Here is a 17,625-nt window from a genome sequence, read left to right as displayed (position 1 = left end):
TTTATTGCTTTTGGGCAATGGCCTTTGCATAAAACAATATCGCAATAACAGCAAAGTACATACATATCATATTTGCGACATCAGTCGTATGACTATACAGCAATTTATGATTTACAAAATTGGAACATTTTAAAAATTTAATATGACTTATAGTATAAAATTATTAAATATATTTTCAGTCATGAATATGCTATTTAAATGTGTTTATGTATGTATAGTGACGCTAGAGATGAGGGTTCTTATCCCAGCTCAGCCATGGAAATCCATTGGTTGACCTTGCACAAGTCACACTGTCTCAGCCTCAGAGGATGGCAATGGCAAAACTCCTCTGGACAAACTTGCCAAGAAAACCCCGTGATAAATTCACCTTAGGGTTACCGTAGGCTGAAAATTACTCGAAGGCCCACAACAACAGTGCTTCTTAGTCATGCTCCAAATGGAGGACATTTTGGAATCCCTCCTCCTGGACAGAAGCTTGAAATGTAGGAAAAGGAGGGCATCTGATCTCCCTGCCCTCTTCCATGGAAGACTGTTGAAAGGTTGGCCTGTGGAAACAGAGGCATAAGGCAAGAAGGGTTGTAGGTGTCAAGCAATGGAAGTAGCACCATATCCAATTTACCCTGGAGAAACCAGAAATGATCGTTTTGCATCATCTTCCCAGCTTTCGGATTCTCTTCTTTCCAAGAAGCAACCATTACATGTATACATATATATCTCTGCCTCCCTCCAAAACTGAGCTGATCTTCTTCCCTCCGTCCCTGATCTCCCCCAAGTGTAGCTTTTATAAATAATCTTCCCATGACAGGTCTTGATGAGGAAGCTGATACCTTGCAACAGCATGCTCACTTTTGCTTTGACAGTGCGGCATTAATAACAGGTTGCATTGTGCGTCCTGCCATTGTGTGTATGTGTGTGTGTGTGGTTTTTAAAAAAGCACTATTATTCTGATAAAGGGCATCAACTTAATTGCAGGTCTGCTTAATTACAGTTCTGTGGAGTTCTTGGGAGTGCCAAGGCATTTTGGCACATTTTAAAACTTTTCCTTCCCTGGGCATTTCTCCCTCGCCATTTGGTGTCTCTGCCGTTTGATAACTTGCCCGTGCTTTCAAGGAGTTCAGGAATTAGGTCTTTCTTTTCTGTCTCCTGTTTTATCCGCCTCATAATCTTCTGCCATAGCTAAGGCTGAAAGAGGGTGACATGAGACCATCTGGCAAACTGATGGAGGCTTTTGAACCTGGATCTAAGGGTGTATCCACACTGCAGAGTTAAAGCAGTTGGACATCATTTGAACTGCCATGACTCTATCCTATAAAAACCTGAGATTTGTACTTCTATCAGGCACCAGAGTTTCTAACCAGAATGAACACTTCCCCAAACTATGGATCCTAAGATTTTTTAGGATAGAGTCATGGCCATTCAAGTGCTGTCACACTGCTTTAATTCTGCAGTATGGATACACCTTAAGGTTGCTGCAACACTGAAGAATGAATGCAGTTTGACACTGCTTTTATGGTCATGGCTGCATCCTATGTAGGGTTGCCATAGGTCCGGACCTCCAAAACGGGACAAATGTAGGACAAAATTTTCAAATGTAGGACACAATTTTTTTTTTTTTTGTGCCCTACATTTGAATAGGAGCCCCGGACCTGGGCCCCGCCCTCGCTGCTGTGGCGACGGGGGCGGGGCTAAGGCGGGGAGGGAATACTCCTCCCAGGGAGGCTTGCCCTCCCGGCCTTCGCCCCGCCCTCGCTGCTGTGGCGACGGGGGCGGGGCTATGGCGGGGAGGGAATACTCCTCCCAGGGAGGCTTGCCCTCCCAGCCTTTGCCCCGCCCTCGCTGCTGTGGCAATGGGGACGGGGCTAAGGCGGGGAGGGAATACTCCCCTCAGCCCGGGGGCGGGCGAAATCCTGGGGGCGGGGCCAAACCAGGGCGGGACCGTGCAGCCCCGCCCAAACCCGGGAAAGTCCCGCCCACCAGCGGGATATGGCAACCCTAATCCTATGGAACCTTGAGGTTTGTAGTTCTCAGTCAGCTCTGTGGCTGAGAAGGCTAAGTAGCTCACCAAACTACAAATCCCAGAATTCCACAGCATTTCCATGGCAGTTAAAGCGGTGTTAAATGGCATTAATTCTGCAGTGTAAATGCAGCCCAAGTTTCTAGGAGAGATAATATAGCGATGCCTCCACATTTATGACTATGACATTTGCAGCTTTGATCATTCACAGTTGTGATCAACATGTTCTCTTTAGGACTCTCTAGGTCCTCCAGCATGAGCTTGTGGTCAACGTCTGCCAGAAGACACACCGGAGAACCTAAAAATTCCTAAAGAGAACACCTCTCTAGGCATTTGTAGGTCCTCCACGCAGTTCTATGGTCAGCTTCTAGCACATGTTGACCATAGAGTTGTGCTGGAGGATCTAGAGATTCCTAGAGAGAACACTTCTCCAGACACTTGTAGGTCCTCCAGAGCAAGTCTGTGGTCAGTTTCCAGTAGATATTGACCACAGATTTGCATTTGAGGATCTAGAGATTCCTAGAGAGGTGTTATTTTAGGTTAAATATATATAAATATATATATTCCACTTCCAGAGGGGTCCTGGGCCCCTTACCCCAGTGAACGTGAAGGGCCCACTATTTGGGAGGATATAAAGAGAGTTGTTATGGGTTTGGAGGTGCCAAGGGGCACCAAAAATCCTTTAGGGGCCACCAGCAACCCCAGGCATGGACCTCTTTTCTCCACTATAATCCATCCTTGGATGAAATAATAGCGTGTCAAACAACCGTGTCTCATCTCTTTCTTTTTGCCTTTTGTTTGTAGCCATGGAAGGTGTGCCTTTTATGATCTCGGAGAAGTTCGCCTGTGCTTCCGAAGGGGTGAGTTTTCAGCAGGTTCCTTGTTTCTCAGACTGTTCCTTTCCTCTGCTTCTAATTGGTCCACTTCCTTACATACAGGGTCTGTGGGTCTATGCCCGCAAGGCAGTTCTTGGATGGGCACCTTAGAATACATCTTCTTTTAAATTCCCGGTGAAAACACCAGAGCAGATTTATTGCCCTCTCCTCCCTGCTGCATATGTGAAAGCTGCTGCTGCTGATCTTTATGTTGGAGAGCTACTTAGCTCCTGGGGGAAAATGTGCATTTTTTTACTGCAGGAGGGTGTGCAAAAGTAACTTTGGCAATTGGATACACACACAAACACAGACCCATTGCTGTGGCCGGGTGTGCTTCCAGCTGCCACGGAGAGGGAGACTTTGCCAGCCCTGTTTACCAATTCCACTCTAGGAAGTTGAGAGGTCATTATGTCCTAATGAGGCAGCAGATGGACCTCGGCTGGAGGCCAGGCGGCAGAAACGTGGCCTCAAGAAAAACCTCTTCAATCTTTGCTCCTCCGCTGCCTCCGTTGGGTCCCAGCCTGGCTTGAGAGGAACATCCATGCCAGGAAATGCAGTGGCAATACAAAGGATACAAAAGCTGGCACTGCCCAGGCAGGCTTCCTTCCGGAGAAGGCAATGACCTTGTAGGGGACTAAAGTTTGTTGCTATGAGAGCTAGCATAGTGGTTTGAGTGTCGGACTATGACTTTGGAGATCAGGGTTTGATTCCCAGCTCAGCCATTAAACCCTTTGGGCAAGTCACATTCTCTCAGCCTCAGAGGATGGCAAGGGCAAATCCGCTCTGAACAAATCGTGCCAAGAGAACCCCAGGATAGGTTAGCTGTAAGTCAGGAATGACAAACCCCCCTCTGAGTAAACTTGCCATGACAGGTTCATCTTAGGGTTGCCATATATCAGAAATGACATGAAGGCACACAACAAGAAGTTGGAAATGACTTGACAGCACACAACAATCACAACAAAGTTTGTTACAGTCAGTCCTCTGTATCCCTGGATTCTCCATCCATGGATTCAACCATCCATGGCTTGGAAATATTCCAGAGGACAAGGAGGTTGTGGTTTGTATTTTGGAATTTATTATTATTGTTGTTGTTGTTATTCCAAAAATGCAAACCTTGCTTTTGCCATTTTATATACAGGTTGAGTCTCCTTTATCCAGTATTTTGAAACCTGGAACATTCCCAAATTGTCCTCATGAGTGGCTGAGATAGTGACCTCTTTGTTTTCCAATGGTTCAGTGTTCACAAACTTTGTTTCATGTGCTACATGTATAAGGTATATACGAAACATAAACAAATTTCATGTTTAGACTTGGATCCCACCTCCAAGATGTATGTATATACTTATGTATATAGAAATATTGCAAAATCCCCAAAACTTTTTATACCTGTGGATACGCATATTGCAAAATGTGAGTTATTTTCTGTTGTAGACAGTGAGTTATTTTCTGTAGGGCTTCTTCTGGACCTATAATGGCTGGAGCAGAGGGGGAAATGCATGCCAAAATAGCTTCCCCTGTACCCCAAAAGCATTTCTGGGGCAAATATGTTAGAGAAATAATTTAAAGATTGGTCTCTGGGAGGTCACAAAAAAGCTGTGGGGCCACATGCCAACTGTAGGCCACACTTTCTCCATCTCCAGTTTAGGACCTGAAAATTTCAGAAAGCTACCTTGGTTGTCACAGGGAAAAGGCAGAGTTTTCTGGAGTGTCTGGAGAGAATTCCACAGCAGCTTGGTTGAATACCAAGAGAGATTAACCCCTTCCTAATCCTCCTGTAAGACTCTTTAAATGCTCTTGCCTCTATGAGATTCCAGGGCTTCACCATCGAGCTTTCCAAAGCAGAGTTTATCCAGCTTTACTTCTTATCCTTTGCTAGCAGTTTTGTCGTTGTTGTTGTGTGCCTTCAAGTCATTTCCAACTTAGGGAAGGTGAACCTATCACAGGATTTTCTTGGCCAGATTTGTTCAGAGGAGGTTTGCCATTGCCTTCCCCTGAGGCTGAGAGAGTGTGACTTGCACAAAGTCACACAGTCACTTTCATAGCAAATCTGAGAAGCAGTCCCTGGTCTCCAGATGGTCTCCAGAATTTTAGCCCAACACTCAAACCACTACGCCATGCTAGCTGCTTGCCTCTGGTCTTTTGTCAGGATGGAAATGGACTTCCCTGCCCTGATCTTATCAGACTGCCATACTCATCATCCCCAGCCCTTAGGGCTAATGATCGGGGATGATGAGAGACCAACAATATCTAGGAAACAACAGATCGGAATAGATCAGAACTTGGAAGTTACTGGTTACAAATAAGGTGTTGCTCTTGTTGGGCCAAGAGTCATTTTGGTTTGAGCATTGGACTACTAGAGACCAGGGTTTGAATTCTCACTCAGCCATGGAAACCCACTGGGTGGCCTTGGGAAAGTCACACTGTCTCAGCCTCAAAGGAAGGCAAAAGCAAACCCCCTCTGAAGTCGAATTTACCATTGACCGGTGTTGGCCTTTCCTTGCAGATGCAGCCGGTCGATCTCCTGGGCATCACAATTAAATCATTGGCAGAAATCGAAAAGGAGGTGAGTGGGGCTCAGTGGGTGCCATGTTCTCCTCATGGGGATTTTTGCTGCCTAAAACATCTTTCTCCTTTTTAGGCTTTTGTGTGTATTTCGCATATTTTTATCCCAACCGGAACTCTGGATCACCCTTGCCTCCATTCTGCAACCAGAAAAACTAAATGCTTCAATGTCTATAAATTAATGCAGAACTCTTTGCACATTTTTCCTGCATTTAAAAATAAAAAGAGTTTTGTGATTATGGGGGAGAAGAAAGAAACCAAGAGCTCTGGATATTTTAGTGACTCCTCTATTTTCTGACCTCTAGCAAAGTACTACCTGTGTGCCTTCCAGCATTTCTTATTTATCCAGAGCTTTATTTACCCCTTTCCTTGGCTGTGTAAGATTCCCAGAGCAGTTTAATTACAATTGATAGAAACCAGTTCAAGCTTACCATTGAAAAACACATAGAGGAAGAGGAAGAAGCTTCAAAATTTAGAGGTGAAGCATGAGTTGGGAGTTTCGGTTTCAAAGGCCCAAAATGACATTTCCTGCAAACTTCCTTCATGTTTATGCCTCCAGCCAATAAGAAGAATAGTCAAAAATACAGACTAAAACATGTTTCTCAAAGGTTGAGAAACCCAGACGAGAAGAACTGTGATGAGAATCTTTGGGGTTCAAAACTTGAATGCTTTACAAAATTTGCATGTGGTGGTTTTGCACAGAAAACAATGTTTTTCTGTGCAGAAAAATGCTGTTTTACACAGCATGATCTGCATGGATAATGCATCCTCTTTATAGACAGAAAGGGCTGCTTCCGGCATGGAAAATGCTGTTTTCTGCAGAAAACTACCATGTGTGAATTTTTTGCGCAGGCTATCTCAAATTACGAATAGTCTGTGCTGTTTCTGAAGACTCTTACAGTGAGAACGAAAATTGTAAAACTTGCGTCTAGAAGTAGAAAATGAGGAAATAAATGTCTCAGTAGCACACAAGCAAGCTTTAGTGTTTTCTCCATTCTTATATACAGTTACCATTGGCTGGGTGTGTGAATGGAGTTTTCCCTTTGGGTTCAACATGCAGTTAAAGCCCATTAGCTTTACAAAAGAGCTGCCTCCAGCAGAGGACTAAAATAGTTAGAATCATTGCGTTGATGAAGATCATCAATGCATCTATATGCATTTTTAGACTCTCCTTGGGGTGTCAATATAAATCTGTCATGAGGAGTGCCAGTAGTTCCATATTCATGATCGAACCATGATGATGAGATTCCCACTTGAGTCTCTGATCCTGGTTCATTCTATGCGCCAACAACAGCCTTAGAAGCTGCCATGCTCTTGGAAAAACAAAGGGCCTCATTGGGAGGAGCAGAAACATTTTATCACCCGTCCTTGCCTTCAGATCGACATGGGGAAAGTTTTATTTAGCTGTGCACTTTTCACCGTCTTTGTGAAACCTCGTTGCCAAAGAAATTATAAGCAGGAGGGGGAAGAAAACCTCTCAAGCCTTAATTTTGTTCCGATGATCTGGGTTAGTTGTGCTTTCCTCTCCTGCCTCGCTTCTCCTTTTTAGCAAGCAGGCCTCGGGGGTGCAGTCACATGTAATGGTCTTTAAGCGAACATATTTTCTAATTGGCAGGATTTCAGGGCGTGTTCGCTTTCTCTTTTAAGCCTCGGTTCCAGCAATCGAGGGGGACATTTGGGTTATTTCCCCCCCCCCATTCCTTACTCCTTCCCTCCTCCCCCGCCACCTCCAAACACATGCATGCCCTCCAATCCCAAATGACTGGAGAAATTTGTCTTGATTATAATTGCTCTTACCCACACATATCTAATTTGCGTCTTTTAAAGTGTTAATTAGTAAACAGTTTGAGCTGACATCTTTATGCCTTTGCGTGTTTGAAAAATAGCGCTTACGGCGACTTTCGCTGCAGGCGCATCGCCGCTTGCCACAACATCGCAACATTGACATAAAATTAATGAAGACAATCGTGCCAATTTTGTGACACCCCCCCCCTTTTTTTTTAAATAGCCTCCTCCTTGAAAGGAAAAAAATGCTCCTCTTCCTATCATTTAATTTTTATGTGTGGTTGCGGTTGATTTTAAACCAAGGGAGATGGATGAGCGTCCATCGCTAGCTACGCAGCCTCTCTGCTAAGCAGGGAGTTATTTTTAATTTGGCAACAATGGCAATCCCATTTCCCAGTCACCTGGGCAGAAAACACCCTTAACGCCTGGGATGATACTTATGTCTCTGTCTTTCTCTCTGCTTCCTAACTTTCCCTAGCCACTAACTTTTAAGAATAACCAGGTGCTGTTTGTAATAAAAGGGGAAGGAGGCTAATAAAAGTCGGCTCTTTTGCAGTCCTGCAGTGCCATCTAGTGGTAGCATCATTGATTGCATAGGGAAGAAAGAAGATGCATGACATAGAGTAATAGAGTTGGAAGAGACCCCAAGGGCTATCCAGTCCAACCCCATTCTGCCATTCAGGAAGACACAATCAAAGCCTTCCTGACAGATGGCTATCTAGCTCTGTCTAAAAACCACCAAAGAAGGAAACACCGCCACCCTCTGAGACAAATAATAATCCATAGTCGAACAGCTCTTACCGTCAGGAAGTTCTTCCAAATGTTTAGGTGGAATCTCTTTTCCTGTAGTTTGCAAGCATTGCTCTGTGTCCTAGTCTCTGGAGCAGCAGAAAACAAGCTCGCTGTATCCTCAATATGACATCCCTTCAGATATTTAAACATGGCCATCATGTCACCTCTTAACCCTCTTTTCCCCAACCTAAACATACCCAGCTCTCGTCATAGGGCATGGTGGTTTCCAAATCTTTCAACATTTTGATTGCCCTCCTCTGGACACACTCCAGCTTGTCACCATCCTTCTTGAATTTTGGTGCCCAGAACAGGACACAATATTCCAGGTGAGGTCTGGCCAAGGCAGAATAGAGTGAAATTAAATCAGAGCATTGTGTTACTGTCAAGCAGGGATAGCTGGTTGGTGACTCATGGTCTGGAAATCGCTTCTCTTTACCCCCACCCCATTCCGTTTATTCTGTATGTGTTGCTGTTGTGTACCTTCAAGTTATTTCCCACTTGTGGTGACCCAAAGGTGAACCTATCATGAGGTTTGCTGGGCACATTTCTTCAGAGGGGTTTTTCCATTACATCCACAAATGGGGAGGTACAAGTGTAATTTCTGTCTCCAATCCTAACTGCCCAACCACCAGCCCTTTAAATTCTTAGTCACAGCATCAGCCAGTCACCAACTACTCCCAACAGATGCTTACATCTCTCATATATGAATATATGTGTGTGTGTGTGTGTGTGTGTTTGTATATATACAGAGAGAGAGAGAGAGAGAGACATATTTTACCATAATTTCTCTAATAAACACGACAATCTTTTCTACAAAAGTCCATATCTTCACTGAGTAGCTCTTAGAACTGAGCAGTTTTTCTTCCAGTCTCTTTCTTGACATTTTTAATCTGATCCAAAATCTTTCTCCCCCCCCCCCCCCCCATTTCAATTTTTGTGCCATTTAACATTTAAAATAGCAATGTGGTCGTTTTCAAAGAAGAAGAAGCCATTTTAGTCTCTTGCAACATAAAAAGGAGGGGGAGAAAAATGTGACAGCATCTTTAAGATTGATTTTGAAATACTGGCCAAAGTAACAACTAGTTGGTCTTACAAGGGCTGCCACTTGTTTCCTTCTCCCCTTCTCCTTTTTAGTTTTAAAATGCCAGCTTTTGTTACAACCAGAAATGGAGTTCTGGTCATTGCAGACTTGGTTTTGTTTCTCTTTTTGCAAACCTTTGCTGTTCCTAGGTGTAAAATATTGGGCCGCCCACACCTGCGGTTCCTATATGCTTGTGCCTCTGTATTGTACTGTTGTGGTTTTGCCACACGGTGGCAATATGACCCTATGTACTTTGTGCCAGCTTGTTGGTTGTAGTCTTGACACCTGAATATAAACTGGGGAGTTGGAGGGTCTTGTAGTCCACCTTGAACCCATGGGAAGGAAATGTAAATAATAGCCGTATCTGTCTGCCCACCAGACTTTCTTTCCATCCATTTACCTATTCTTTTTTCCTACTGTGCAAAATAAAATCATGCCCAGATCTTGGAAACTTACCTTTTTTGAACTGTGGTTCTGGGAATCGTGGTTCAAAAAGGTAGTTTCCAAAGTCTGGAGTCACATTGCTAAGAACTTTATTTGAGAACTCTCTCTTCTTTACAAATGGTTGGACCATGAACTATGAATCCGACTCAACTGGTTCTTCATCTTTCTTTCTCTCTTTGATCCTCCACAGTATGACTACAGCTTCAGGACGGAGCAAAGCGCTGCCGCTCGCCTCCCCCCGAGTCCGACCAGATGCCAGCAGCTGCCACAGTCCTGAAGTCCTTCACCCGCTTAGAGATGAAGCACATGTACTACTGAGAGGGGAACCCATTCCTCTCCTTGACACACGTAACCTTCTCCCCGATACCCTGACCCTTGACTCAAGCAGTGTTACTGGAACTCCGACCAGCAAAAGGCACACGTTTTCTCTCCTCACCTCTAACCCTGACATTTGGCCACTCTTTGTACTATATAACTGGATAGATTTTCTTTTTTTAATGTACCGGTTGTTGTTTTGGAGAACTTGACCAGACTGTCTTTACGCTTTGGTCCATTGGCCGCTTCTGGAAACACTTTCCCATCACAATTAAATTAATCTAGACTGAGATGGATCAACTGCCCATCCATTTTTTTTTCATCGACAGCCTTGATCTTCTCTGGAAACATTTCCCGATTGTAACTAAGTTAATGTAGACTTAAGGGGATGAACTGCTCATCCCTCCATCCTTTTTGCATTCCTTTCCATTCCCTGCCACAAAACGTGTTCTGACGAAGAGTTACTTAAACTTCAGCAAAGAAATCTTCTTCACATCATCTTGCATCAAACTGGAAATGGCAGGCATTCAATTTGTTGCTCTTAATGGTGTTTTCCAGAAGATTAATGAGGTTAACACCTCCATGTTGTGCTATCATATCACCCAGATGGATAAATTGGTTTCCAAACTTGACAACATATCATTTGCCCTAAACTTGTATCTCTATCTCTGTACAGTTTGAGATTTGATCCAGGTTGAACAGTGATTATAAGACTCTCGATTGGCCAACTGTGTCCTGAATTTCACAAATGGGTGCTTTTGCTCGACTTTGACTTGTAAAGGAATAGGAAAAACAAACCATGCATTTTTGCCTTCACCATCAAAATCACACAATTGTTTACGGTTGGGATATCCCTGAGAACTTTGGTGGTCTGGACTGGGCTTTCAAGACAGTCTAGAATTGCACTCACTTGGAAAGCAATTTGGTCCAAAGCTCATCCCTTTGTTTCCAAGACCCTTTGGAAGGAGAATGGTCCTCATTTTTTTAACCAAGAGGAATAGAAGCAAAGAAGATGTTCGGTGGTGCTCTCCTGGAATCCGAACCATTATGGAGGCCCTTGTGTGATGTCCTCATTTCCTTCCTCTGCCCAGAAATACTTGAACACGGCAACTAACAGAAGAGCCAAAAGACTGTGCCAGTCAATGCATCTGGTTCTTAAGTCCCCAACACCACTCTCAAATTGGTGGCTTAAGACAAGAGCAACCATCACCACCACATGTGCCTCCAGAAGCCTTCTTGAAAGGAACTAAGACTTCAGTTCTCCATGAGGCTGGTCCAAATTTCCTGGTGCATGAACAATGTTCAGCTTCAGTCTCCAGCATGCTTGTGATGGGTGTCTCTGGCCTCTCTTTCGAGCCCCAATTGCATGCTTTGGTGACATCTGTTCCTGAAATCTAAGTTATCTTCTTCTTTTTGCCCAAAGGCCTGTGTGATCTCTTGTGCTGCTTCTGGGGTAATATGTCCTGCAGAACACAAAATGGCAACCAAGAGGGACATGGTGGTGGTGTTTCTGTTTTCCCCTTCTCCTCCAGGAGCCACAGATTCAGCTGTGTAACATGTAAATACTGATTGTTTCTAACTGTATTAAAAGGCAACCACTCTGGTTATTTAAAAGGAAAAACAAGGTAGCTGTGTTTGTGGGTTGGTTGGGGCTCCTGTGTTCTTCTATGCTTCTCCATCATAGCAAGAGAGAGGGGCCTTTTGTGAACTGGCCAGAATGTAGAGGTGCCTTCCCTTCCTTGGTTTCAAACCTGCAATTTTTCTTTTCCAGAAAGAGAATCAAGGTTTTGTGGGAGACAGATGATGTGTCTATGCCACAAAATCCAGCCAACTTATTCTTTGCTTGGGCAAATGGTGGTCTAGCATGGGGTTGATGTTCATCTAAGGTTAGGATTCCCTGTGCAGTCCTGTTCTGGATCCATTTCTGACTTGTGAAGATAAATTTGGGGGTATCCCAGGATAAATTGTGCCTGTCTTTTCTATGTTTTTGGTTCGGTACTGATAGCAAGATGGTAAAGCACATGGTTTACATAGAGAAGATCCCAGGTTCAACCCCTTGGAAACTCAAGTTGAAAGGATCAGACAGGAGATGCTAATAATCGGGAGAACCAACCAGAGTAGATAATAGCAAGCTTATGTAGACAAAGTAGACCAGTTTGGTGTATATGGCAACTTCAGATGTTCATTATGATCATCCATAACTTAATAGAAGAGTGTTTTGAATGAAAAAGGTTTCAGGTTGGATCCCCATGGTCTTCTGATATGAAAAGGTCAGGGAGAGGGTAATGATAAAGAGTCTTCTCTGTTTGAGACCATTGGGAACCACTCTTAGTTCAGTAAGAGTACCATGCTAAATAGACAAATAATCAGACCTGGTTTAAGGTAGCCTGCCCTGGTCTGTTAGTTTTTGCTATTGTTCTTTTCTGCTTTATCTTGAATTACTAACAGTGTGGTCATCAGGAACTAGTAGATGAAAAATTGAGGTGCCATTTGTCTAGTGTTTGAAGTCAGTAGGTTGGGTGTCGTTGGCCACTATGGTATCCCCAAATTCTGGGTTAAATATTTGTGTCCTACTTTTTAAATGCAGTTGAAGAAAGAGCTACACAGTCTGAAATGTGGGTCCCTCAAGTCCTCATGGTGGAATTTCTGCTAGGTTGCCAGATGCCCACTTTGGTGCTCAGTGAACCCAGCTTAGTATCTTCAACCATCTACATGCAAACATGTATCCTCAGAGAGAGTGACCTGTTCCTATTTCACCATCCACTATGGGCCTTATTCCCTGTTTAGGTTCGGAAGGAGGGGATATCTCAAGAAGAATGTGGGAAACATCTCAGCTTGACTTTGCTGAATTAGTTATTTAAAAATATTAAGTCTTTGTAGTATATAGGATCTTTTGGATGTTGTAGTGCAAGGGGTGGGGAAAATGGCCCCCAGGTTGTTCTGTTCACACTACTGCAAACTGCCTTCATCACTAGTCCTCCCCACAAGCCCTTTCCCCCATCTAAACCCCAAATAGTCTCAGCCAAATCCTCTGTGCATATGAATTGGCCTTGCTAAAAGTTATGTAAACCTGGCCAGAATCGTGTGGGTGCATGAGGCTAGGTTTGCATAACTGTGACATCTTAGGTTGTGGTACAGGAGGGAAAATGGCCATGAAAAGAAGTGGTAGGGGAGGTAGATTGCTCAGAGCTGGGAGACTTTGTCTGTCTTCTCCACTGTCCACTACAAGAACAAATAGAAGCACTGGTGAAGTGCATCTTGCCATAGGTCAAAATCCCACATTGCTTCAGTATAGCATAAATATCCACTGACGGAGTCACTTTCCACTTTCCCTAGACTGGACAGTGACATAACTATGAATGTGCATTGCAGGTCGATGCACATTGCTGTCACCATACAGTGCAATGTGCATGCATGATGAACATTTGCAAGCTGCTCTCTGGATATGGAAATATTATTGTACATGCAACAAACCCATGCAGAAGCACACGTCTGCTGCCATCAGCTGGCTATGGCCTTTGCACATTGTCAAAACCAAGCCCACTCCGCAATTTGCATGTGTATAAGGCACTCACAAGATTCCAAAGATAAAATCCTTTTTTCTCTTCTTTTTTAGGCCTTGCATAATTATCAGCCTTACAAGGGTTAGGACAGCGCATAAAACAAGTAAGCACAAACCCATAACAGCAGAACAAACAGGTAAAATTAACATGCCAGGGAGGTGGTTAGGTGCTATTTTGGAGGAACGGTATGTGTGCATTGTATACGTGTGTGTACAGAGGAGTGTGTCTGTTCCACCCGAAGTCAGGAGTAGGTGTTAGTAAGAAATAGAGAGTTTTCCACTTCGTGTTTAAACCAGGCTTGAATAGATCATTTTCTTGGGTCCAGAGGGAAAGAGAAGTGGTGTAGGAGCAATCATTTGAGCTCTTTTATCTCAGACCTGGAAAATGTATTTCCAAATTAGTCTGCCCAAGATCTATTTTTTTAAGAAAGCAGGTTAACCTTGGCGTAGTAATGTACCTAATGTCTTCCTGTCCCATGTAGTGATGGAGGCTTGTTGTTGTTGTAGTTGTGTGCCTTCAAGTCATTTCTGACATATGGCGACCCTAAAGCGACCGTATTGTGGGGTTTTCTTGGCAAGATGTGCTCAGAGAAGATTTGCCATTGACTTCCCCTGCGGCTGAGAGATTGTGATGTGCCCAAGATCGCCCAGTCGGTTTCATGGCCAAGCCAAGATTCGAACCCTGTTCTCCAGAATTGTAGTCCAATGCTCAAACTACTATGCCACAATCCCTTCTCTATTGGTGTTTGCTAGGAAACATACAGGTTGACTCTCATCTCTCTCTAGTGATGATTAAAGGTACAATATTCAACAACTGGTTTTGAAGTCTTTTGGCCTTTTGTAATATGACAAACACCTTCCCCAAATGAGGTTCTGTAAAGTAAATGGCGTTCCCGTGTGTAGTTTGTTGTTTGTAACCCTTGTAGACATCTGTTTTATTCTGTGTACCTATTTCCTGTGTTGTTCCAGTAACCTCCATTAGAGGGAGACAAAGTATTTGTACAAGCAGTTAAATTCCCTTTCCATTCCACTCCCGGCGATCGACACTTGGTTCCACTTGTGCTCAGAATTGCAGAGGCAAGCATCTGTGTGTATTGGCTTATATGTTTGATCCAATACAGATGCACATGTTTTGCGCTGGAAAGGAATATCAGTGGCCAAAAAAAGTGCATCAAGCATTGTTGTGGAAAGATCTGCCTAAACATGTGCAACCTCACCCACACTAGTATTTCACTGCCTCTATCAATGTATTCTATCACTTTGTAGTACTCGCCCTGTACCTGTTACTCTTCCAGATTTTTGCTCCCTCCCTCCCTCTTTCTTGGGAATTAGAAGTTCAACAGATACCCGCCCCTGTCTTTCTCTCTCTGAACTGTTTGAAGAGTTTAAGAGTCTTGGATGGTTAGGGAATGACTGACACCTAGTGACTGAAGATGGTATTTCATGCTATAGCTCAAGTTCAATTAACTAAAATTAATCAAAAACAAAACACAATATCCAGGCCAATTTTGGAGGGTTTGGATTTCAGTGCCTCTCGGCTATGCTGGAAGGAGATGGATACCCCAAAGCCAAGTTTATTGTAGATTATTATAGGTTAATGTCATCCTGCCTTCTTCCGATGATTTAAAATTTGGATGGCCCTCCTCCAGCTCCCCCACTTCATTTTTACAACAGCCATGTGAGGTAGGCTAGGCTCGAAGTGACTAACTGAAGGTTAAGGGAGGATATTAAATCTGGATACTCCAAATTCCTAAACTTCACTGCACACTGCAATTGTTAGTGGCTACAACTTTGTGTCCAATGGCATCTGATGGTGTAGTTCAAAGAGAATGAAAACTATTAAATTTTTCCAATGGGGCTTTTATTCTCTGGATAAAATGTACAGTTTTACAGAAGTGGACAAACAATCTGGTATTCGGATGTATATTTGGCGCTGCCTCTTTGCCTTTTAACCTGTGGGCGCATTTTGCCAGAGGTTCAGGATGACAACTTTAGAATGAGACAATGTGAAACGTGTTGCTAAAAATATCTGTTCTGAGCCATCAGATCACACAGGTGAAAACAATGCTTGTGTGTTACGCAGCTGGAGAATCTTTGGTTGTGTTGTGTTTGTGCGTGTGTGCGTGTGTGTGTACTTTTTAAAAAAAGAGATGCTATGCATTTTATTTGTGATGGGACATTAAAAGTGGATTAACTTGTTCATTCATCCTATTAATATTATCCTTTCGTATTTATTTTAGATTGCCTTCCTTGTATTTTACAAAGGGAAGTTTGTGTCTGAGAATTTAGTCTGTAATCTTAATATAATTTGTTAAATAAACAAAAGTTTTAACCTCTTTCTTTAGTTCTTTTTTCCCCCCACTGGCTTGGTGTTTGTTTTTTTTATTTTCTCCTGCTATCACTTGAATATAGAGTTTGTTGAATCTGCACTCTTTGGTTACAGAGAATTTACTTATTTTGGGTAGCGTCAATTTGAACATTCAAATGGAAAACTTGCATTTGTAGGTGCTCTGCTAGATCAATGGAAAGCTAGCATCTCCCTTTCATGGAAGGGACCTCCATGAATTTCATAGGGTTTGCTTAGGCAAGGAATATTCAAAGGTGGTTAAACTGCTGCCATATTAAATTGGAAGAGACTTCAAGGGATATCTACTCCAGCTCCCTGCCATGCAGGAAGACAATGCCTGAAAGATACTTATCCAACCTCTGGTTGAAGACCTTCAAAGATGGAAAATGCACGCTATTTGAGGCGATCTATTCCACAGCTTCTCGACTCAAGAAGTTCTTCTTAGTCTTTAGGTGGAATCTCATAATATGAATCCGTTGGTCCTAGTCTCTGAAGCAGCAAACACAAGCTGGCTTCATCTTCTACATGACATCCCTTCAGGTGTTTAAAGATGGCTACCATGTCACCTCTTGGTCTTCTCTTCTTCAAGCTAAACATGCCCAGCAATCCTCAGTGGGGGAAATGATCTTGAAGCCAATTCCTCCTCGATTCAGCTTCTTGGCCTTACTCATCCTATTCTTCCCCTTGGTTTCTTCTGCATGTTGTCAGAGAGCAACCCAACAGCAAAGAAAGAGTTGGTTTCATCACTTGTCTGGCCACCCAGATAGCCTTCTTCCATTCTTGGAAAGGGGGAGACGCAGAGCAGGGTGCCCCCTCCTTGTGTCTCTGTGTGGTTGCATGCTTGAAAAAGGGAAGGAAGGGAAAGAACAATGCTGTAATCGATTCAAGGATCTCAAAGTCAAATATTATTAATTCAGAGCCCTGCAAGGAACAAAGCCGGGTTTTATCAAGAGCTCTGGATTCTGAAGTGGCTTTCATGTGGTGTCGGACTTGGTGGCGGTTCTGAAGTTCTCGCTGAGACAGATTGTGGGGAAAGGGGGCAAAGGGAGCAATTGAAAAAGCCTGTCTGTGTTTTGGGGTATTCTCCCAGACCACTTCAGACCCCATATTGCAATACTCAGTCCATTTTTAAAAAAGGAAATTCCGGATCTTAAGCAACAAGCATGTCAAGGAAGCTAGTCCTTTCTCTGATGTGCTAGATTTGTACAAGCAGGGACTTTCAAAACATCTGAATCTTCTCTTAGCAACCTGAAAAAGTGAGAACAAGGGTCTTTCTCACAGTGATTCCTTATGGCTTGGCTCTTGATTTACTAACATGCTCACAAGGTATGGTAATAAAATCATTGCAAAGACTTTTTACCGTAGCAGAGAACTCTGTTGACAAGAGTGGTGTGCCACCAGAATAATGTCAAAGCAAACCCTTGAGAATGTTGAGAGAGTGTCTTGTTTACCGTGGAATAACCACAGCTGTCCAGACGGACTGAGGTCTAGAGAAGGAAGCTTAATGGTTGTGATGCTGCCTCTTCTTGTATTTTCTGATTTTCTGATTTGGCCCACTGTTTAGTGGATTTTGGGTTTTGTTGCATTTTGCTGCATGGGTAACATGGCTACTCCTGGATATGTACCCTGCGAGTTTGTTTAGCTGCTCCCAGGTGAAAGGAGATCCCGATTCCAGACAGCAAGACAGGCCAATTCTGTTCAACATTCCCATTGCGCTTTTACGTTCCTGCTTCTCTCTCTCTCCGCAAAATCCTTGATATTCAATCAGGTGCTGGTGATAGGTCCCATAGCATTTTGAAAGACAAAAACTCCCCTCCTACACATGCACACACCCCACACAAACAC

At 43.4% G+C, this 17,625-nt stretch overlaps 1 protein-coding gene across 3 annotated transcripts in view; it reads left to right on the top strand.

The window, feature by feature from the left end:
• The window catches only part of LOC149308063 (multivesicular body subunit 12B), a 54,912-nt gene extending 39,196 nt beyond the window's left edge, over positions 1–15,716 (top strand). For all 3 annotated transcript variants that reach the window (XM_089535001.1, XM_089535004.1, XM_089535002.1), the window contains exons 8-10: positions 2,819–2,874; positions 5,396–5,455; positions 9,747–15,716. In XM_089535001.1, coding sequence (XP_089391127.1) covers positions 2,819–2,874; positions 5,396–5,455; positions 9,747–9,833 — 203 coding nt within the window. In that variant the 3' untranslated portion in view covers positions 9,834–15,716. The remainder of the gene's footprint in view (positions 1–2,818; positions 2,875–5,395; positions 5,456–9,746) is intronic.
• Positions 15,717–17,625: the final 1,909 nt, after the last annotated feature.

The sequence above is a fragment of the Sceloporus occidentalis genome, unplaced genomic scaffold, assembly GCF_023333645.1.
Source record: "Sceloporus occidentalis isolate IW3139 unplaced genomic scaffold, rSceOcc1.0.p SCAF_8, whole genome shotgun sequence".
NCBI classification, from domain to species: Eukaryota; Metazoa; Chordata; class Lepidosauria; order Squamata; family Phrynosomatidae; genus Sceloporus; species Sceloporus occidentalis.
Note: the sequence above shows the minus strand (reverse complement) of the source record. Positions and strands in the feature narration are given on the sequence as shown.